At 35.3% G+C, this 25,563-nt stretch overlaps 1 protein-coding gene across 1 annotated transcript; it reads left to right on the top strand.

Annotated features, from left to right (window-relative positions):
- LOC124389035 (sulfotransferase 2B1-like) lies at positions 1 to 24,341 on the top strand. Its single transcript, XM_046854235.1, has 6 exons — positions 1 to 180; positions 9,587 to 9,800; positions 23,101 to 23,222; positions 23,528 to 23,626; positions 23,775 to 23,956; positions 24,226 to 24,341. Exons 1-6 carry the CDS (start codon positions 44 to 46, stop codon positions 24,339 to 24,341), a joined length of 870 nt encoding a protein of 289 aa, XP_046710191.1. The 5' UTR covers positions 1 to 43.
- The last annotated feature ends 1,222 nt before the right edge of the window (positions 24,342 to 25,563 follow it).

The raw sequence follows: 25,563 nt of genomic DNA, 5'->3' as shown, positions 1-25,563 counted from the left end.
AGAAAGGAGCTCAGCACGCAGTCTCTCTTTTGCCTTTGCTGAAATGACTGAAGCAGATTTATATTGTGAGTATAAAGGGGTTTATGTGCCCAAACAGCTGCATCCTCCTGAGAGTCTAAAATATAATGAAGATTTCACTTTCCGGCCGGACGACGTGCTGATCGTCACTTTTCCGAAATCTGGGTTTTTATCCCCTCTGTCATTTTTTTTTTTTTTTTAGGTTTTTTATCGTGGACTTTTTGGGTTCACAGCACCTGGGTCCAAACCTTTTTTTCCTGAGAGCCACATAAAGAAACATATACGATGGACTGGCCACTCACTAGACGTAAGGTAAACTGCCTAACTTTTAATTAACTAATATTGGTACAATCAATCAAATGCAGGTAAATTACGTTTCATAATTGAACATGTTTGAAGAAAAAAAGACTCCATCACAGCTCTTCATTAGTAGATTTCAGGGGTGGGAGGTAATGAAGTATAAATACTTTGTTACTGTAACTTTTTAATTTCACTCTACATTTTTACACAAACAACTGTACTTTCTACTTCTTACGTTTTCAAAACAGACTCATTACTTTAGTTTGAATCTATTCATTTGGTAAAATGTAAATGTTTTTTCTTTTTTTTTACGCACTGATTTCAGCCCATTAACCGATTTATTGTCATTGCACGGCTTTTTCCAATTCTCTGGTGGATAATTTCCTAGATCTCACACACCACAGATGTAGACTAGATTACAAAGCTCACAACGAGCAGACAGAAGGCAACAAGTAGTCTGGTGGCAACGTGGATGAGGGAGTCAGTGATTTAAACATGACTGAGAACAGAAACACTACTGATCATCATCAAGTTTTCTCTGCTTGTGTTCTATATAGTGGATGTTTAGACTGGATACATTTATTAGGAAAAAATGTTTTAAATTTGTTTATATATATATATATATATATATATATATATATATATATATATATATATATATATATATATATATATATATATTAGGGCTGTCAAAATTCAAATGCAAATAATTTTTTACAGCACACAATTGTATGAACGCGCTATCAATGCGGCGCGCATTTCTGTTTGACCATTTTACAAATATAAATACATAAATCAATCAACTAAATATAAAAAAATTATAAAAAGGGTGAAATTAAAACCTTCAGCGCAACATACATTTATTCACAACTTCCATTCTTTACTAGATAAGAGAAATAAATCATTTAAATCTGTAAAGGGTCTACTTTTATTTGTATACACTCATAACAACAAAACACTGTGCTTTTGTAAAATAAAGAAAACAGACAGGGGGCGCTCTTTGCCATCTCTGTCATCTCTCTTCACAAACACAAATAAGACAACCTGAATCTCAGTGAATACTCGCCTCACAGACTTAATAAATATATGTATAGAATAATATTACCAGGATCGCCTTCTTTCACCTTAGAAATATAGCTAAAATTAGAAATATGATGTCGTTACAGGATGCAGAAAAACTAGTTCATGCTTTTGTTACTTCTAGATTAGACTACTGTAACGCTTTACTGTCTGGGTGTTCGAGTAAGTGCATAAATAAGCTTCAGTTAGTTCAGAATGCAGCAGCAAGAGTCCTCACTAGATCTAGGAAATATGACCACATCACCCCTGTTTTAATCAGTCTACACTGGCTCCCAATCAAATCTCGCATTGATTATAAAATATTACTACTGACGATAAAGCACTTAACGGTCTCGCACCGCAGTATCTGAGTGAACTTCTGTACCAGTATGATCCTCCACGCCTACTTAGATCAAAAGGTGCTGGCTATCTGTTGGTTCCTCAAATAATGAAGACTACAGCAGGGGCAGATCTTTCTTATAAAGCCCCACAGTTATGGAACAGCCTTCCAATCAGTGTTCGGGACTCGGACACAGTCTCAGTGTTCAAGTCGAGGTTGAAAACTTATTTATTTAGTCAAGCCTTTTATCAGTAGGTTTTTCTTAGGTAAAGGCTCAGATCTGGTGGGAGCATGGATATAGAGTGTTTGGTGAACTGGTATATTTGTATGCTGTCGCCCCTCACATTCACACGCTCACTCGGGTTTGTTGACGGTGGTGTGGTGGGTCGCCTCATCCCAGAGATCCTCATGTCTGTGTTACCTTCTGGTTCTCCCTTTAGTTATGCTGCCATAGCGAGTCTTGCCGGAGTCCAAACTGCACAGTGACATTAACTTTCATACACCAATAGGGACACTTAATAATCCATATCCTTCTCTTCCCGTCACCCTCTCTCTCTCTCTCTCTCTCTCTCTCGGTCGAGTTAAACATGCTCCTGAGGCTCCAGTGACCACTGTTCCTGCCCCTCTCCTCCGTGGATCTTTACACTTCTGTGCAGCTTGGGACGGTATCTCATCAACACCTTGGGTGGTTCCATGTAATTCGAGTAGAACGGTGCTTTGAGGATGGATTGACTGTAGTTGGTGTCGGCGGTCTGCTGCACTGACTCGGAGTGCAGTTTGCTTCTGATCGTCATCACTGTAACCCGCAACATTGTATATCTGCTTCAAATGGACATTTGGTGCAACCCAGATGAGGATGGGTTCCCTCTTGAGTCTGGTTCCTCTCAAGGTTTCTTCCTTATGCCATTTCGGGGAGTTTTTCCTTGCCACAGTTGCTCATCAGGGACAAACATACTTACAAAGAACATATTTACGTTTAATCACCACATTATCTGTGTAAAGCTGCTTTGAGACAATGTTCATTGTTAAAAGCGCTATACAAATAAAATTGAATTGAATTGAATTGAAAGCTCGAAATGTCTTTTACATAAACCAGTTTACATCGAAAACAAATATTCTCTGATTATGTAATCGGTATAAAAGTTAGAAAAGGGACAGTTTCTGGAAGTATAGCAAAAGTTCCGTTTGGTGTTTAGGTCATTTAAACCACTATAATTACTTTAAAACATTTACAAGAATTGTTTGTCTTCATTCTCTATGTTGAGTTTGGTTTTACTAATAATAAACATACATGTGCATAAAGCATCTATATTTCCCCATGTCCATGTTGCTTAGAGTATTAAAATCTAAAGTTTAAATATATCGTACATTTATAACAGATAGAAATGTCTCCCATTGACTTCCAATAACCAAATTTCAGTGACATAGTGTCTTATACATCTTTTTAATATTGTCTAAACAGTTACATATAACTGCAAAAGCATTTGTACACATATTTGGATTACAAAACGAGAAACACTTCTGACTGGTATTTTTTATTTTTCAATTCTAGTCCTATTTTTTTTACGTATAGAAGTGGAGGAAGGTGCACACAGGTGGACTATGTTCTATGTAGGAGATGCAACCTGAGGGAGATTGGAGACTGTAAGGTGTTGGCAGGGGACAGTGTAGCTAAACAGCATCAGATGGAGGTCTGTATGATTGCTATGGAGGTGAAGATAGATAGATAGATAGATAGATAGATAGATAGATAGATAGATAGATAGATAGATAGATAGATAGATAGATAGATAGATAGATAGATAGATAGATAGATTGATTGAATGTTCTGAGATCTGCACAGACATCTGCTGTGGTGAAGGTGTTCAATGGCAGGTAGTTGGGTGCCAGTGATGCGTCGGTTGGTTTTGACCACCCTTTGCAGGGCTTTGCATTCACACACATGATGCAGTCTCAATGATGCAGCGGTAGAAACTTTAAAACCCCTTGGGACAGATGAGCTTTCTTGAGACTTACAAGAAGTACAGTCGTTGTTGTGCTTTCTTAACAAGAGCTAAAGTGTTCTAGTGCCAGGACAGATCCTCAGAGATGTGAACTCCCAGGAACTTAAAGGGGCCAAGCTGGGAAGGATGTGCTGCAATTTAGAGCAATAAAGAATGGAAATGTGTTGACTAGTGAGGAGAATGTGTTAAGAAGATGTAGGGAGTATTTTGAGCAGCTGATGAATGAGGAAATGAGAGAGAGAAGGACGATGTGTAGATGGTGAAGTAGGAAGTGGATAGGATTAATAACCCGGAAGTGAGAGCAGCTATTAAGAGGATGAGAGTAAAAGTCGGTTGGACCAGATGACATACCAGTAGAAGCTTGGGGATGTTTAAAAGAGATGGGAGTGGAGTTTTAACCAGATTGTTCAACAAACTTTGACTGCCATGAAGGTATGGTAAAGAGTAGTGGAAGCAAGTATATATATATATATATATATATATATATATATATATATATATATATATATATATATATATATATATATATATATATATATATATATATATATATATATATATATATATATATATATATATATATATATATATATATATATATATATATATATATATATATATATATATATATATATATATATATATATATATATATATATATATATATATATATATATATATATATATATATATATATATATATATATATATATATATATATATATATATATATATATATATATATATATATATATATATATATATATATATATATATATATATATATATATATATATATATATATATATATATATATATATATATATATATATATATATATATATATATATATATATATATATATATATATATATATATATATATATATATATATATATATATATATATATATATATATATATATATATATATATATATATATATATATATATATATATATATATATATATATATATATATATATATATATATATATATATATATATATATATATATATATATATATATATATATATATATATATATATATATATATATATATATATATATATATATATATATATATATATATATATATATATATATATATATATATATATATATATATATATATATATATATATATATATATATATATATATATATATATATATATATATATATATATATATATATATATATATATATATATATATATATATATATATATATATATATATATATATATATATATATATATATATATATATATATATATATATATATATATATATATATATATATATATATATATATATATATATATATATATATATATATATATATATATATATATATATATATATATATATATATATATATATATATATATATATATATATATATATATATATATATATATATATATATATATATATATATATATATATATATATATATATATATATATATATATATATATATATATATATATATATATATATATATATATATATATATATATATATATATATATATATATATATATATATATATATATATATATATATATATATATATATATATATATATATATATATATATATATATATATATATATATATATATATATATATATATATATATATATATATATATATATATATATATATATATATATATATATATATATATATATATATATATATATATATATATATATATATATATATATATATATATATATATATATATATATATATATATATATATATATATATATATATATATATATATATATATATATATATATATATATATATATATATATATATATATATATATATATATATATATATATATATATATATATATATATATATATATATATATATATATATATATATATATATATATATATATATATATATATATATATATATATATATATATATATATATATATATATATATATATATATATATATATATATATATATATATATATATATATATATATATATATATATATATATATATATATATATATATATATATATATATATATATATATATATATATATATATATATATATATATATATATATATATATATATATATATATATATATATATATATATATATATATATATATATATATATATATATATATATATATATATATATATATATATATATATATATATATATATATATATATATATATATATATATATATATATATATATATATATATATATATATATATATATATATATATATATATATATATATATATATATATATATATATATATATATATTAGGGCTGTCAAAATTCAAATGTATGAACGCGCTATCAATGCGTGCATTTCTGTTTGACCATTTTTATTACAAATATAAATACATAAATCAATCAACTAAATATAAAAAAAATATAAAAGGGGTGAAATTAAAACCTTCAGCGCAACATACATTTATTCACAACTTCCATTCTTTACTAGATAAGAGAAATAAATTATTTAAATCTGTAAAGGGTCTACTTTTATTTGTATACACTCATAATAACAACAAAACACTGTGCTTTTGTAAAATAAAGAAAACAGACAGGGGGCGCTCTTTGCCATCTCTGTCATCTCTCTTCACAAACACAAATAAGACAACCTGAATCTCAGGGAATACTTGCCTCACGGACTTAATAAATATATGTATAGAAAGCTCGAAATGTCTTTTACATAAACCAGTTTACATCGAAAACAAATATTCTCTGATTATGTAATCGGTATAAAAGGTAGAAAAGGGACAGTTTCTGGAAGTATGGCAAAAGTTCTGTTTGGTGTTTAGGTAATTTAAACCACTATAATTACTTTAAAACATTTACAATAATTGTTTGTCTTCATTCTCTATGTGGAGTTTGGTTTTACTAATAATAAACATACATGTGCATAAAGCATCCATAATGTCCATGTTGCTTAGAGTATTAAAATCTAAAGTTTAAATATATGGTACATTTATAACAGATAGAAATGTGCGTTTAAGGTGCAATTAAATATTTTAAGCGATTGACAGGCCTAATAATAATATGACGTGACTTCCAGTTACCAGCATGACACTAAAACAGGTTTTTTACTTAAGAACATGTCAGAGCCCAAACTTCTTTTCTTTAACCTGAGTCAAAAAATATAGTCAGTGCTTTAACTTCACGAGTATTTTAAAACATGAGTATCTGTACTTCTTCTTAAGTGTATTCGCAAATTTTTGGAACTCCATGTGGTCTTAGAATGTAAGCCCCGCGAGTTCCGGTGGAACACTGCATTTTGCTATTTGTAGGCCACATATTTGCACATCATTGACTTCCATAGTCTAGTGGAACTTATTTCACGTCTGTGTAAAAGATATGTAGGCTTATCGATAAAATTTTAATAATAAAGCACAGTACCATGTAAAAGAGACAGCCATTACACTGCCTCATGAGCATGTGCAAGAGCCCAAGTACTGATTGTATAACATTTAGTAACATAATCAAACCAAGTTATTGACAGTTTGGTTTCATCAATTTAGGGTTGATATGTGTGTAACTTTGGCTGTTTTTGTCCACTGCTTTACCCACCTTTCAGCTCAATGTGGAAAGAGTACTGAAATATTCTACTCAAGTAAAAGTCCTGTTATATTGATGGAAGTCTACCAGTAAAATTATGGGTTTAAAAAATCTACTTGTATAAACATAAACAGTAGCTCATTTAAGTTCACAATGTACTCAGAGAAAACGCCACTTGGTTACATATTTAAAAGGAAGGGGACGTGGGGTCTCCTGTGTAGCGCAAAAAAGGACATGGGGATCTTAATATTAAACATGCTGGTTTAGAATTTAAATACCACATTTACAATTTAAAGTGCAATGACATAATACAATTTTAATAAAAGAAACATTTTTAATATATCGCAAAAACAAAAGTTTTATTTTATTTAGTTTTATAATTATTTTTAACAAAAAATTATTTTCTGTGCTTTTTTATTTATTGTATTATGCTGTGTTTTACTTTAAACTTTGTACTTACAAAGTCTGCAGAGTTTTATGTACATCAGACTGAACCTGTAGCCCAATAATAAAATAGGGGAGTTGACGGTACTTCAATGTGACTCGTGGCGGCTGTAGTGAATTTGTGCAGGTGTGAAGATGGATAACCAGAATCAACTGGCAAATGCTGAACAATTACAGGTAATTGAATATAACTGTATTGTTAGTGGGTGAGAGATGGTGGGATTATACACAAAAAGGTAAGTGAAATATTCATAACAAATTGCACCTTAGACAAAATCCAAAAATCTGATTTATATATTGTCACCCACTAATGGTGTAGGTGTTTAATGGCAGGTAGTTGGAACTGTAACTGAACTGTAAGGTGTTGGCAGGGGACAGTGTAGCTAAACAGCATCAGATAATGATCTGTATGATGGCTATTGAGGTGAAGAAGAAGAGGAAGAGTGTGAGGACTGAAAGAAAAATAAGATGGTGGAAACTGAAGGAGGAAGACTGTAGTGTGAGATTTAGGGAAGAGGTCAGACAGGGGCTCAGTGGTGGTGAAGAGGTGCTGGATGATTGGGCAACTACTGCAGAAGTAATAAGGAGACAGCTAGAAAGGTACTTAGTGTGACATCTGGAAATAGAAAGGAAGACAAAGAGAGATAGATAGATAGATAGATAGATAGATAGATAGATAGATAGATAGATAGATAGATAGATAGATAGATAGATAGATAGATAGATAGATAGATAGATAGATAGATAGATAGATAGATAGATAGATAGATAGATAGATAGATAGATAGATAGATAGATAGATAGATAGATAGATAGATAGATAGATAGATAGATAGATAGATAGATAGATAGACCAATCTATTAACCAAATTTCAGTGACATAGTGTCTTATACATCTTTTTAATATTGTCTAAACAGTTACATATAACTGCACACAAATTGGCTTAGCTTCAACCCTATTCTTTACACAAATGTTGTATTTCAGACAAAATAAAAGAAAATTGTACTCTTAAAGTAAATTTTTATCTTGAACAAAAAGATTATACACGGTTCGATTTGTATTATTGCTATTAATGACACCTGTACGAGTTAGCCACTGCTGCAATAAGTGCATGATTGAATTGCTAGATTGTTCGATTTTATGAAGTTTAACTGCACAATTTGGTAACACATACACAAAATGTGGAAACAAGAAGAGAATGGGGAGAATAACTGCCTAAAAAATAAAATATGTGCAGACTCCAATCACTTTCACGTTAATTAGTTTTCGCAATACTTTTGGCAGAAAATGAACTCCATAAATATGTTTACAAAGTTTACAATGTTTATTAATTAACAACTAGTTTAAACATAAACCAGTTTAGTATTTAGATCACATGTTCTTTTTGCTGTTTTTCTTGTTAAATTAACAACCAAGTGACGTTTACCCTGAGTAGATTTTCACAGCTGCAATTGAACTTCTGTAAACTTTCATCACATTAATAATACTTTCATTTGAGTTGAATATTTTAGTACTCTTTCCACCTCTAGTATTAGTTCATAAGATTTACAATTAATCTAAATGCAAAAGATTAGTGGTCGGACAGAAATACAGAATGTAGAAAATGTAGAAAATACAAATGCAATGTTGCATTTGTGTAAGTGCCATAACTTTCATTGACGTTTGAATGCAGTAAAGGAAGAAATTAGAATGTTAGTTCCCAGAAGAACCCAGGGCTTTTCATGCCCAGAGAGATTTCCATAACCACTGCAGATGTTAGTACAATAGAATTAGTCATGTTTGTGTGAGCTCTAATTTTTCTCACGAGGGTTTTTAATTCTCTGTAGGCACGACATGGATGCAGGAGATCGTTCCTTTGATCCACAGTGAGGGAGATCTCACTCCGGTGCACACCATACCAAACTGGAAGCGGGTTCCCTGGCTGGAGCAGGAACGGGTCATACAGCTCAATCTGGAGCAAAGGCCCTCTCCACGCATCTTTTCAACTCATTTACATCACAGCATGATGAACGATTTTTATTTTAAAGTCAAGCCAAAAGTATTACTATACACTCTTCTATTAGGTTCTGACTAAAATGATAAGTTATGGTGTAGGTACAGTGCCTGTTTAAATGAAAGTATGTCCAAAAGCATTTGTACACATATTTGGATTACAAAACGAGAAACACTTCTGACTGGTATTTTTTATTTTTCAATTTTAGTCCTATTGTTTTTACGTATAGAAGTGGAGGAAGGTGCACACAGGTGGACTATGTTCTATGTAGGAGATGCAACCTGAGGGAGATTGGAGACTGTAAGGTGTTGGCAGGGGACAGTGTAGCTAAACAGCATCAGATGGAGGTCTGTATGATTACTATGAAGGTGAAGATAGATAGATAGATAGATAGATAGATAGATAGATAGATAGATAGATAGATAGATAGATAGATAGATAGATAGATAGATAGATAGATAGATAGATAGATAGATAGATTGAATGTTCTGAGATCTGCACAGACATCTGCTGTGGTGAAGGTGTTCAATGGCAGGTAGTTGGGTGCCAGTGATGCGTCGGGTGGTTTTGACCACCCTTTGCAGGGCTTTGCATTCACACACATGATGCAGTCTCGATGATGCAGCGGTAGAAACTTTAAAACCCCTTGGGACAGATGAGCTTTCTTGAGACTTCTCAAGAAGTACAGTCGTTGTTGTGCTTTCTTAACAAGAGCCGAAGTGTTCTAGTGCCAGGACAGATCCTCAGAGATGTGAACTCCCAGGAACTTAAAGGGGCCAAGCTGGGAAGGATGTGCTGCAATTTAGAGCAATAAAGAATGGAAATGTGTTGACTAGTGAGGAGAATGTGTTAAGAAGATGTAGGGAGTATTTTGAGCAGCTGATGAATGAGGAAATGAGAGAGAGAAGGACGATGTGTAGATGGTGAAGTAGGAAGTGGATAGGATTAATAACCAGGAAGTGAGAGCAGCTATTAAGAGGATGAGAGTAAAAAGTCGGTTGGACCAGATGACATACCAGTAGAAGCTTGGGGATGTTTAAAAGAGATGGGAGTGAAGTTTTTAACCAGATTGTTCAACAAACTTTTGACTACCATGAAGGTATGGTAAAGAGTAGTGGAAGCAAGGCTGAGAGCACAGGTGACCATCTGTAAGCAACAGTATGGTTTCATGCTGAGGAAGAGCACTACGGATGCAATATATGCTTTGAGAATGTTAATGGAAAAGTATAGAGAAGGTCAAAAGGAACTGCTTTGTGTGTTTGTGGATTTAGAGTAAGAGTATGACAGGGTGCCGAAAGAGGAGTTGTGGTATTGTATGAGGATTCAGGTGTGTCAGAGAAGAATGTGAGGGTGGTGCAGGACATGTATGAGGACAGTGTGACAGCAGTGATGTGTGCAGTAGGAACGACTGACTGGTTCAAGGTGGATGGAGGTTGGACTGCATCAAGGATCGGCCCTGAACCCTTTCCTGTTTGCAGGGCTGATGGACAGGTTGACAGATGACTATGATGTTTACGGATAATTTTGTGATTTGTGGTGAGAGTAGGGAGCAGGTTGAAAAGAGCCTGCCCCTACTGGGTGGAGAAGAGTGGCAGGAGTGATTTGTGATAGAAGGGTATATGCAAGAGTAAAAGGGAAAGTTTATAGGACTGTGGTGAGACCTTCTAAGTTGTATAGCTTAAAGACACTGGCATTGACTAAAAGACAGAAGGCAGAGCTTTACATAATTTAACAGTTAAGGTGAACGATGTGTATTTATCCCTGATGAGCAGCCATGGTGACTGTGGCAAGGAAAAAGTCCCTTAGATGTAATGAGGAAAAACCTTGAGAGGAACCAGACTCAAAAGGTGAACCCATCCTCAGAGTGTGATTATAGACTTGATTATAGACTGATTATAAAACAATACAAAACACTGGAGAGTGAGAACTAACATGAGCACTGGAATGTAAGATTATGAGTAATGTCCTTTCTACAGTCTAATACAGTTATTTGAGATTAACCAGGAGCTACTGAGCAACTCATAAAATAGCTCAACATTTGCGATCATCACAGATCCAACATCAGCTTCTCAATGACACTCAAAGAGGTCCAAGGTCAGAACTCCACATGAAATGAGATTCAAATGGCGCTGGTATGTTTCTAGATGGTTTGCGTGGTTGGCATCTACTTCTTCAAAGTTCCATAATCTTCATGAGTTGGGACGTAACTGGAGCTGGTGCTACCTCAGGATGCTTCGGGGTGTGTAAAGAGAGAGAAGCATTGGAGAGGAATTAGTGTAGCTGCTGTTCATGATGTTAACAGGCAGAAATTGATAATGTGCATGGTTATAAAAGGTTATAAAATGTGATGTGTTATGTGTACAACTCGCTAAAAAGATACGTCTTTAATCTGCACTTGCACTGGAAGAGTGTGTCTGAGCCCTGAAAACTGTCAGAAAGACTATTTCACAGTTTAGAAGCTAAATGTGAAAATGCTCTATCACCTTTAGTGGACTTTGCTATTCTAGGAACTACTAGAAGTCACGAGTTTTGAGATCTCAGGGAGTGTGACGGATAGTAACGTGTTACAAGACTGGATAGATACATGGGAGCCAAACCATTTAGTGTTTTGTAGGTAAGTAGCAGTAGTTTGTAGTCGATTCGAAACTTAACAGGAAGCCAGTGATCATATTTTCTTGACCTTGTGAGAACTCTGGCTGCTGCATTCTGGAGTAAATGTAGCTTGTTCATTAATGATGCAGAACATCCACCTAGTAATGCATTGCTATGGTCCAGTCCTGAGGTCATGAATGCATGGACGATCTTCTCTGCATCAGATATAGACAGAGGTGGGAAGTAATGGAGTATGAATACTTCGTTACTGTACTTAAGTAGATTTTTCTGGTATCACTACTTTACTCCACTATTTATTTTTTAGACAACTTTTTACTTTTACTCATTACATTTTTACACAAATTTTACACATTTTTACACTGCGTCTTTTTCAATCCACTGGTGTATAAAGAATAGTGCTCTCACTCTTTATGAAGATAAGATTCAGCAGGCAGAAGGCAGTAAGAAGTTTGGGGTTAATGTGGATGAGACAGAGGGAGTCAGTGACGTAAACATGATTGAGAACAGACACAGTCATCATCATCATCATCTTTTCTCTGCTTGTGTTCTATATGTGGATCTTCAGCCTGGACACATTCATTAGATAACAACATTTTTAATCGTTTTGTATTAATATATATATATATATATATATATATATATATATATATATATATATATATATATATATATATATATATATAAATATATGTATATATATGTATGTATATGTATATTTGGCTGTCAAAATTCAAATTATTGTAAACGGCACAAAATTTTATTAACGCTATCAATTCAGCGCGCATTTCTGTTTTTAACATTTTTATAATAAAAAAATTTAAATACATAAATAAATAACAATATAAAAGAGTCGAAATTAAAACCTCCAGCAAAACATACCCTTATTCACGATGTCCCTTTTTTACTAACATATAAAATAAATAATTAAACTCCACTGAAAAATATTTTTAATCAGTAAACTTTTGTTTTTTTTCTGCGCCAAGTCTCAAATCAAACAACAAATCCACCATGTTTTACACAATTAACCTTCTGGGTGGCGTTTTGTGGGTTTTTTCCTCATAATGGGGAAAGGAACTTAAATTACTGTCTTTATTAATCGTACAGATAAAAACAATACATAATTCACATCTGTAAAATGTCTATGATTATATATATATATATATATATATATATATATATATAAAAGCTTCTTGACTTGAAGAGGTGCACTTTCTCCGGTATCAACTCATTAACTGTCCGTGTGTAAACATAGCAAAGGCTCTTAATGATGTCCACACGTCTCTGCACTGATATAGCCTTTATATTTAATCAGTGTACATATGCTTACATATATATCACAAGCTGTACATATGATACATATTTTGTCTGCACTATTTGCACGATTGCTACTTTTTGCACTTCTGGTAGATGCCAAACTGCATTTCGTTGCTGTGTACCTGTACTATGCAATAACAATAAAGTTCTATCTATCTATCTATCTATCTATCTATCTATCTATCTATCTATCTATCTATCTATCTATCTATCTATCTATTCATCTATCTATCTATCTATCTATCTATCTATCTATCTATCTATCTATCTATCTATCAATCAATCATCTACACAGTGAGGAAAATAAGTATTTGACCACCATGCTATTTTGCAAGTTCTCCCACTTAGAAATCATGGAGGGTCTGAAATTGTCATCGAGGTGCATGTAAAGTGTGGAGCATAGTATAAGTAATCGCGAACTTCTCACACACTGCCCATTTCAGTGCAAGGAACTCCAGTTTCCCACTGTGCAGATGGTAATTGCGTTCTGCTGGTGTGAGTGTTCTTGACCCATATCCTATGACTCTCAGTTTGCTATCCTGGCGCTGGTATAGGACTGCTCCAAGGCCTCGGTCTGAAGCATCGGTATGTAAAGTAAAGGCAAGTGGAAATCAGGGTATGCCAAAACAGGTGGACTTGTCAAGAGAGTGACCAATTGTTCAAGGGCCCCCTGGTGTACAGCAGTCCAGCTAACAGGTTCTCGGGAGGGTAATTGTGGTCCCCCAGCACTTTTACCTCGTACTGGGATCCGGGTTTTTCCTGACTTCGTTTGAAGCAGCTCATAGATCGGCTTTGCAATTCGGGAAAAATCCTGAATGTATGAGCGGTAATAACCCAGGAATCCAGTCAGCTTCCTCACCTCACCAACTGTCTGTGGTGTTTTACTCGTCAGGGTTTTGACAGCTTCCAAGTCACGGGGGTCTATTCTGATCCCCTCAGCTGACACAAGACGGCCCACATACCTGACTTCTTGTTTGAATAGCTCGCATTTCTCTGGCCTCAATCCACATGTTCATCGAATGTCTTTGCATAGCAGAGCACATCGTCAAGATATGGGATGCAGCACTCATCTCTGAGAGGCCCAAGCATTTCTTCCATGCTTCGCTGGAATGCTGCAGGGGCATTCGACAATCCAAATGTGACACGGACCCATTCATAAAGCCCCCAAGGAGTGATAAAGGCGGTGAAATGGCGGGAATCTTCAGCAACAAAACCCTGGTGATAGGCTTTGCCCTGGTCCAATATGCTAAACCAGGTATTGCCACCAAGGGTATCTGTCAGGTCCTGTATTCTAGGTAGAGGATGTCGGTCAGGGACAGTCTTCTTGTTCAGGAGATGATAATCAATGCACAGCCTCAAGCTTCCATCTTTTTTTCTGACGCAGACAACTGGAGCAGCATACGGGGATTTGGATTTAACTATCCAGCCTCTGAGCAACAGTTCCTGTATGTACTCTTTTACCTCTTTAAAGAGTGGCTTAGGGACTGAAGAGTAAGTCCTTTGCACGGGTATTGTGTCCTTAAGTGTGATCGACATCTGTAGGCTTGGTATGCATCCAATATCGTTTTCACCAGCTGCGCCAGCTTCTTCGCGAAGCATTTCACTGACCACTACCATTTTTTCCTCGTTAAGATGGCTAAGGTCAACATTAGGTTGCCATGGAGGTGGGCTGGGGCCATCAGGGGTTAAAACAGCACTGTTGATGGTTACTGTGGGTGTTGGGTTGTTGGCCTGGCCCGCTGGAATCACCTTCTCAACAGTATGAATGCGGCCAAGAGCTGTCTTTCTTGGTAAAAGGATGGAGTGTTTTGTGTTGTTTCCAACAGGTACAGCTACATATGGCTTCCTTGGGTTTTGCACCTCCAACAGAGCATCGCCAACATCCAGGTCGGCCAGCAATGCGTTATCGTCAGGTTCAAACAGGAAGGCTAAATCAGACGAGTCCATGCTTGGTGGGACTTGGCATTTTATCCAGGCTACTTGACCCGCTGGAATGGCAACATCTTGTCTGCCAGTCCGTATACGTCCACACTGTACAGAGGGTTTGCTGACCTGGATGAAGGCTACAAGAAGCTCTGCTTTATCGGTTGATATCAACATGGCGTTACAAAGTAGGGTAGTGAGTGTGGGGACTAGCTGCTCAGGCTGTGCTTGTATCATCTCCTCCAGCACATTAAATCCCAGTAGTGGCCTCTCCAGGGTAAGACTGCTGACAAGAAATGGCACAGTGACTGACAGAGCAGGATTTTCATTTCCCATCAAATTAACTGTTAGAGATATCCAGCCATCAAATGGAATCATGTCACCATTAACTGCACAGACTTTCAGCTCCTCTCCATCCTGAAAAATCTCGCTAAGCGAGTTAACAATGGTATCTGGCAAGTATTTGTTTTTCCAATCTCTGTCAATCATGCTCACCTGAGCTCCAGTATCTAACAAAGCAGTCACAGCTAAACCATTCAGGTGACAGTAGGTGAGAGCTTTTCTTCCAATGAGTTTGGCAAGACGCCCACTTTTGCTGTTCGGTAGGATGTGAAATGGTGTACCAGAGGTTGGGTTTGTTTGTCTCTGACTTTGAACTTCTGTCATGCCTTGTGCTTGAACGGCTGTCACTCTTTGTGTGTCTGGGTCATTGGTATGGCGGGTGTGTGTCTGGGTCTTTAGGGATCCAGTCACTGTCTGTCCCCCAATAGGGACTGGCTCCAGTTTTCCTGCTGCACCGTTTTCTTCAGACATCCCACTGCTCTATGACCGTCTTCTCCACAACGGAAACAGTGAGTGCAAGTGGAGTAGTTCTGTTCAATGCACTTGTGACATCCATATGGTTTCTCCTTCCTGTCGTTTGTCTTACCTCTCTGTGCATGCCTGACTTGTCCCGGTTTTTGTGTTTGTACTGACTGTTGCATAACCTCTACAAGGCTGGTCAGCTTCTCAACTTTGTCTGTCCACTGTTGGATCACATCTGTTTTTGATTTCTTTTCCACTTTTTCTTCCTTGACACCAGGAGACTGAATGACATTTGCTTCAGCCTGAGCACTGTGCACAGTCGTGAGCCTTTGACAGGTGGCCGGACCTAAACGCCTCTGTCTTCCACTTTCATCGCTCATTATCTTATGTATCTGTTTTAGGATTGTCTCATCAGTCACACTAGGATCTGCAAGCAATGGTTTGAGTTCTCGATGGATTTCATCATGTTTGTGCCCCAGGCCTTGATGAACAGTATGGAGGAAAACATTATGAACTGTGCTTGGACTGTACCTCACATCTGTCTCAGCATGTCTTGAGGCCAGCAAGATCTTTTGCTTAAGCCCTATTGCTCTATACAGGAATTGTTGAGGTGTCTCATTGTCCTTCTGTTTGGTGCACATGAGCTCCTGGAAAAGCTCCAAGGTGTTTTGCTCACCGAGGTGGGAGTAAAGAAAAACTTTTAACTCTTCGATAGTCAGATCTTCCTTGTTCATAAGCATATCTTTGAAATTTCCAGGTTTTATTGCCCTGAGGACAGCTTTAACAATTTCTGCATCACTAAATTGCTCCTTTACCCCTTCTTCAATCTGGCGGCAAACATTGTTATAACTGATGTCTGAACCATGATCTCCAATCTGACCACCCTAAATCTTGAACTCTCTACGATGTAGATAGGACAACTCTCTTAAGGAGACCAACTTGTCATGAGCAACAGTTGTGGGATATTCACCCAAACGCCTAGTGTTCAATGTGTCCCTATTCTGTGATGTGAACTGTGACTTTGCAGGTGAATGGAGTGTGGACTGCAGAGTGGAGGTGGGTATGTACTGTGTGATCTTCTTACTAAGTTCCTCATAGCTAGCCAGTAATTTCTGTATTTCTGAGTTGTGTGTGTTGATAGCTGTGTTTGCTAAAGGGTGTATTGCATTAGCATCAATTTCAACAGTCTCACCATCAACTGGATTTACATTAACATTAGCTTGAGTTTCCTCACCAGTGATATCAACTTGTAAGTTTGACAGTGGAACATGTGAGACAGCATTACCTTTACACACATTTGTATGTCAGACACATGACTCTGAATAGTTACATCAACTACCTCTTTCAACTCTAATAAGTGAGCTAGGCCTTCGTCCTCAGACTCTTGCAAGTGCTTACTGTGCATGAAACTGCTGATGTAGTCGAAACAAGCCTCCTCATCCATAGGTGCCAAACGAGACCGGTCCACCCTGGCACAGGACCCAGCGACTTTGCAATCTGGAACAGTTCATCTGCAGAAAGGGTGAGCAGGCCTTTCTTCATGGTCCACACCAAGCTTTTCCTCTCACTGTCTGCCATGAGTGCTTCCCTCTTTCACGCAATGGGTCACCTGGGCTGAAACCGTATCAAATCTCTCTCCCCAATGAGTGGCTAGTTCCCTGGCTGGTCACCTTTGGTCCCAGGTGTCTGTATCACTGGATCATCTTCCACCCTGACAGCGGAGAAGATCCCGGACGAGCCCCCAATAAACTGTTACAGGTACCGGGTTGTGGCGCCCGTAGACAGCTGTATAAAAAAAATTGAAAAGTGGAGAACAAAAAGGATGACACAGAAACTGTGGCTTGCCTTCATTAAATCTTTCTCAGTTATGAGAGAAATTTCCGGTGATGCATAGGCAAACTAGTCCCATTGCCCCCCCCCCCTACAGGCGCAGAGGTATAATTGCATGTATATGTTACTGTTTAACATTACATGTTATTCAAAAATAAATTTTGAAAAAGAGTGTATAATAAAAATTAACTACATAAAAAACAACTAATACACAATGTGGGCACACCTTCGTGGGCATCACACAATCATCACAGATCCAACATCAGCTTCTCAATGACACTCAAAGAGGTCCAAGGTCAGAACTCCACATGAAATGAGATTCAAATGGCGCTGGTACGTTTCTAGATGGTTTGCGTGGTTGGCATCTACTTCTTCAAAGTTCCATAATCTTCATGAGGTGGGACGTAACTGGAGCTGGTGCAACCTCAGGATGCTTCGGGCTGTGTAAAGAGAGAGAAGCATTGGAGAGGAATTAGTGTAGCTGCTGTTCATGATGTTAACAGGCAGAAGTTGATAATGTGCATGTGATCAGATGTACTGGAGCACAAGGTTATAAAATGGGATGTGTTATGTGTACAACTCGCTAAAAAGATACGTCTTTAATCTGCACTTGCACTGGAAGAGTGTGTCTGAGCCCTGAAAACTGTCAGAAAGACTATTTCACAGTTTAGAAGCTAAATGTGAAAATGCTCTATCACCTTTAGTGGACTTTGCTATTCTAGGAACTACTAGAAGTCCAGAGTTTTGAGTTCTCAGGAAGTGTGACGGATAGTAACGTGTTACAAGACTGCATAGATACATGGGAGCCAAACCATTTAGTGTTTTGTAGGTAAGTAGCAGTAGTTTGTAGTCGATTCGAAACTTAACAGGAAGCCAGTGATCATATTTTCTTGACCTTGTGAGAACTCTGGCTGCTGCATTCTGGAGTAAATGTAGCTTGTTCATTAATGATGCAGAACATCCACCTAGTAATGCATTGCTATGGTCCAGTCCTGAGGTCATGAATGCATGGACGATCTTCTCTGCATCCGATATAGACAGAGGTGGGAAGTAATGGAGTATGAATACTTCGTTACTGTACTTAAGTAGATTTTTCTGGTATCACTACTTTACTCCACTATTTATTTTTTAGACAACTTTTTACTTTTACTCATTACATTTTACACAAATTTTACACATTTTACACTGCGTCTTTTTCAATCCACTGGTGTATAAAGAATAGTGCTCTCACTCTTTATGAAGATAAGATTCAGCAGGCAGAAGGCAGTAAGAAGTTTGGGGTTAATGTGGATGAGACAGAGGAGTCAGTGACGTAAACATGATTGAGAACAGACACAGTCATCATCATCATCATCTTTTCTCTGCTTGTGTTCTATATGTGGATCTTCAGCCTGGACACATTCATTAGATAACAACATTTTTAAATCGTTTTGTATTAATATATATATATATATATATATATATATATATATATATATATATATATATATATATATATATATAAATATATGTATATATATGTATGTATATGTATATTTGGCTGTCAAAATTCAAATTATTGTAAACGGCACAAAATTTTATTAACGCTATCAATTCAGCGCGCATTTCTGTTTTTAACATTTTTATAATAAAAAAATTTAAATACATAAATAAATAACAATATAAAAGAGTCGAAATTAAAACCTCCAGCAAAACATACCCTTATTCACGATGTCCCTTTTTTACTAACATATAAAATAAATAAACTCCACTGAAAAATATTTTTAATCAGTAAACTTTTGTTTTATTTCTGCGCCAAGTCTCAAATCAAACAACAAATCCACCATGTTTTACACAATTAACCCTCTGGGTGGGGAAAATAATAATGGGGAAAGGAACTTAAATTACTGTCTTTATTAATCGTACAGATAAAAACAATACATAATTCACATCTGTAAAATGTATATGATTATATATATATATAAAAGCTTCTTGACTTGAAGAGGTGCACTTTCTCCGGTATCAACTAATTAACTGTCCGTGTGTAAACATAGCAAAGGCTCTTAATGATGTCCACACGTCTCTGCATATATCTGATATAGCCTTTATATTTAATCAGTGTACATATGCTTACATATATATCACAAGCTGTACATATGATACATATTTTGTCTGCACTATTTGCACGATTGCTACTTTTTGCACTTCTGGTAGATGCCAAACTGCATTTCGTTGCTGTGTACCTGTACTATGCAATAACAATAAAGTTCTATCTATCTATCTATCTATCTATCTATCTATCTATCTATCTATCTATCTATCTATCTATCTATCTATCTATCTATCTATCTATCTATCTATCTATCTATCTATCAATCAATCATCTACACAGTGAGGAAAATAAGTATTTGACCACCATGCTATTTTGCAAGTTCTCCCACTTAGAAATCATGGAGGGGTCTGAAATTGTCATCGTAGGTGCATGTCCACTGTGAGAGACATAATCTAAAAAAAAAAATCCAGAAATCACAATGTATGATTTTTTAACTATTTATTTGTATGATACAGCTGCAAATAAGTATTTGAACACCTGAGAAAGTCAATGTTAATATTTGGTACAGTAGCCTTTGTTTGCAATTACAGAGGTCAAACATTTCCTGTAGTTTTTCACCAGGTTTGCACACACTGCAGGAGGGATTTTGGCCCACCTCCACACAGATCTTCTCTAGATCAGTCAGGTTTCTGGCCTGTCGCTGAGAAACACAGAGTTTGAGCTTCCTCCAAAGATTCTTTATTGGGTTTAGGTCTGGAGACTGGCTAGGCCACGCCAGAACCTTGATATGCTTCTTACAGAGCCACTCCTTGGTTATCCTGGCTGTGTGCTTGGTCATTGTCATGTTGGAAGACCCAGCCTCGACCCATCTTCAATGCTCTAACTGAGGGAAGGAGGTTGTTCCCAAAATCTCGCAATACATGGCCCCGGTCATCCTCTCCTTAATACAGTGCAGTCGCCCTGTCCCATGTGCAGTAAAACACCCCCAAAGCATGATGCTACCACCCCCATGCTTCACAGTAGGGATGGTGTTTTTGGGATGGTACTCATCATTCTTCTTCCTCCAAACATGTTTAGTGGAATTATGACCCAAAAGTTCTATTTTGGTCTCATCTGACCACATGACTTTCTCCCATGACTCCTCTGGATCATCCAAATGGTCATTGGCAAACTTAAGACGTGCCTGGACATGTGTTGGTTTAAGCAGGGGAACCTTCCGTGCCATGCATGATTTCAAACCATGACGTCTTAGTGTATTACCAACAGTAACCTTGGAAACGGTGGTCCCAGCTCGTTTCAGGTCCAGCTCCTCCCGTGTAGTTCTGGGCTGATTTCTCACCTTCCTTAGGATCATTGAGACCCCACGAGGTGAGATCTTGCATGGAGCCCCAGTCCGAGGGAGATTGACAGTCATGTTTAGCTTCTTCCATTTTCTAATGATTGCTCCAACAGTGGACCTTTTTTCACCAAGCTGCTTGGCAATTTTCCTGTAGCCCTTTCCAGCCTTGTGGAGGTGTACAATTTTGTCTCTAGTGTCTTTGGACAGCTCTTTGGTCTTGGCCATGTTAGTAGTTGGATTCTTACTGATTGTATGGGGTGGACAGGTGTCTTTATGCAGCTAACGACCTCAAACAGGTGCATCTAATTTAGGATAATAAATGTAGTGGAGGTGGACATTTTAAAGGCAGACTAACAGGTCTTTGAGGGTCAGAATTCTAGCTGATAGACAGGTGTTCAAATACTTATTTGCAGCTGTATCATACAAATAAATAGTTTAAAAATCATATATTGTAATTTCTGGATTTTTTTTTTTCAGATTATGTCTCTCACAGCGGACATGCACCTACGAGGACAATTCCAGACCCCTCCATGATTTCTGAGTGGGAGAACTTGCAAAATAGCAGGGTGTTCAAATACTTATTTTCCTCACTGTAGATAACATGTTTTTTATCTTAGCAATATTTCTAAAGTGGAAGAAGGCTGTTTTTGTAATATGGTTGATATGATGTTCAAAAGACAAGTTGCTGTCTAAAATAACTCTCAGGTCTTTTACTGTTGAACTAGTAGCTACGGTACATCCTTCTAAATGCAGGTTGAAATGCTGGAGCTTCCGTGTACTGGTTTTTGGGCCGATGAGCAAAATCTCTGTCTTTTAGGAATGTAATAATAGAAAGTTATTAGTCATCCAATCTTTTAATTCTTTGACACATATTACATGCAGGTAGTTGGTTTAAAAGAGGCAGATGTAGAGGTCAGGGTGGTATGGGGACGGATGCTCTGCTGTGGCGACCCCTAACGGGAGCAGCCGAAAGAAGAAAAAGAATCCCTAGACCTATATTTCCTATCATTAATCTGATTCGATTTCAAGAATTTGGGATTATTTGGTTCTGTTTTCAAGATGGCTCCGTATGTGACACAAAATATGAAACATTTGGTCAAAAAAACTATATTCAGAAAGCAATGGTAAAAATCTACTTTGGCCCTAAAATTGTATGAGTTCTCAGATAAAACTAAAAGTTTTATAGTCCATACTTATTTAGCAGGTTGCTCGTATTAGCGATCTAGTTATATAAGAGCCTACAAGCTAACAAACACACTAACCAAATTCACCTCATCTAATTAAATAAAAGACGGCAAAGATGAGCGTTTTAATTTGAATAGTTTTAAAATTACTGAGTGCTGAAATGGTGATAAAATTAAATACTATATACTATGTGCATTTATCATTATGTATATTTGTTAGTATGTTAGTATTAGGATTAAATTAGCATTCCATTAGCATTCCAGTACATGGGTGAATGTACAGCTTGTCTCCACTTATTTCTCCAGGTCATTTATGTACTACGAAACCCTAAGGATGTGTTTACATCCTCCTTCCACTACTACGGGATGGCTGCCTACCTGGTGAATCCGGGCACTGCTGATGAGTTTCTGGAAAAGTTTCTGAACGCAAAAGTAAAACTATTATATAGAATTTCTTTTACTGCAAATTACTAACCTGGCTTTTTGCTATGAAAGTGATAAAAAGGTGAAGTTCAGTCAAAATATAGGATATAATCTATAGCAAAACAGGATTTTTACAGCTTATGTTTTATTTATATGCAATAAATAAGAAGCGGATTAATTAGCATGTAATAACCCCTGGGATTGTTTTCCTATAATTTCACTATTGTTAATTACACATTTAGGTGCATTTACTAAAGAATATGCTTATAGGATTAATCTTTTTTTTTTTTTGGTCACTAGACTTTTTTTTTACAGTAATCTTTGGTTCCTGGTTTGAACATGTGAAAGGCTGGCTCAACGCAAAAGACCAAGACCGCATTTTCTACATTTCATATGAGGAGATGATACAAGTAAATATCTCCTGCTACACATTATGTCTTCGAACTGTATTTTAGTCTCCATTATAACCTCTAACTTTATTTATTAAAAAGCTCTATGTGTGCATGTATATTGTTATACCCAGACCTAATCATAGTCATAATTAAATATACCCTGTTGGACTTGAAAGGCTCGGTCACGAAAATCGCCCAGTTCCTGGAAAAGCCTTTGAGCCCGGAAGTGATTGAGAAAATAGCTGAGAACTGTCTGTTCAAGAACATGAAGCACAACAAGATGTCCAACTACTCTCTGGTTCCAGAGGAGTTCATGGATCAAAAGAAATCTGAATTTCTCAGGAAAGGTAAAGCAAAACCTTTAGCACACTCACATGCTATTATCCTATTTTTACAGTTTGAGGGTTAGTGGCCTTGCACAAGGGCTCCATCAGTACCACTGGGATTCAAACTCACGGCCTTCCGATCACACATCCAACACTTTAACCACCGAGCTAAACCACTTTCCACTTCAAACACATTTTGCATGTCGCTTCTAAGAAACAAAGTCTTGGTGGAGTCTTGGAGCTTGTGACACATTGTGTAAATATCTCACTGTCTTTGTGTCTTCTTTCAGGAATAGCTGGTGACTGGAAGAACCTTCTTACTGAAGCCCAAGTGGAGAAATTGAATACTTTTTACAAAGAGAGCATGAAAGATTTACAATTCAAGTACAATTTTGTCTGGGATTAAATGCACTAAATTCTTAATGCTAACATACTTTATAAGTAGCCTAATATATATTTTTTCACATTTTTCCAGGTTGCTAGTTGACAATTTGCCCCAGAGGAATGTAGATTATTAATTCTGAAGGCAAAGATCTGGAGACATTTAAACTTAAAGCATATCAGCAGTTAACAGCAACAAAATTAATAAATATAGTGATATTAATATCTTATAGAAAGTTAGTTTTTTAAAGCAATACATTTGAGATATTACATTATAATTACAGGATAGGTCTTATTTCTGACATACCACACCATGGCAAAGAGAAGTCATAATTGAAATTCATGTATTTGATGTGGTACAGTGCATCTTAGAAATATGGGTGCAGTTTGATATGAACAGTGGTGGGAAAAATACAGGAATAAATTATGCTTAAGAACATAGTTGAATATGTACATTTAAAAAGTACAAGATAATGTTGCTAGAAATATTGAATATATATTTAGGATATAATTTTTATTAATGTAACTCTGCTGAACTAATAACAAAATAGCGTTAGGGACAAGGTGACTGTTCCATTGAAATTTTCATCAGATGTTTATTCTTTTGACATTTGTTCATGGATATATTTTATGAAGAAGGTAGTTATAGAGGTGTTTTGTTTATTAATCGATTGATTTTTTGTTGTATGTTAGCGATTATTCTTCTGCATACTCGTTAATTGCGTAATTGTCGATATTCTGTGTTGATTCAACTACAAAATATGTATACGCCACAAATGTTCAACCTGTTTTACTAACGAATCAAGAAGCAAACGAAAAAATAAACATTATATCACGTATTCTTTTTCATTTTTTCAAGACTTTAGACTTTTTTCAAGTCTATTAGTTTAAAGAGAAACACAGTAACTTTAAGAAAAAAACTTTAATATATTGGTTTGCATTGATTATTTTATTTGAACATATTTTCAAGCTTTAGACACACTTCATTTCACATTAAATAATTTCTTTAAATCTTTATAGTTGGAGGCACACAATTTTCAGATGTGGTATCTTTCACTTGGACTAGGAGACCCAATTTCAATGTGCACAAAGCCATCTCCATGAAGATATGGTTTACATGGGTTGGAGTGGAAGATCTTGAGTGGTCTGCTGTAAAGCTCTGACCTCTACCCTATTAAAAACCTTTTGGATTAAATAAAGCTGACTGCACCCCAGGCTTCCTACATCAGTACCTGACTTCACTAACA

This window comes from Silurus meridionalis, chromosome 7 (genome assembly GCF_014805685.1).
Source record: "Silurus meridionalis isolate SWU-2019-XX chromosome 7, ASM1480568v1, whole genome shotgun sequence".
NCBI lineage: Eukaryota > Metazoa > Chordata > Actinopteri > Siluriformes > Siluridae > Silurus > Silurus meridionalis.
This window is presented reverse-complemented; position numbering and strand designations above follow the sequence as displayed.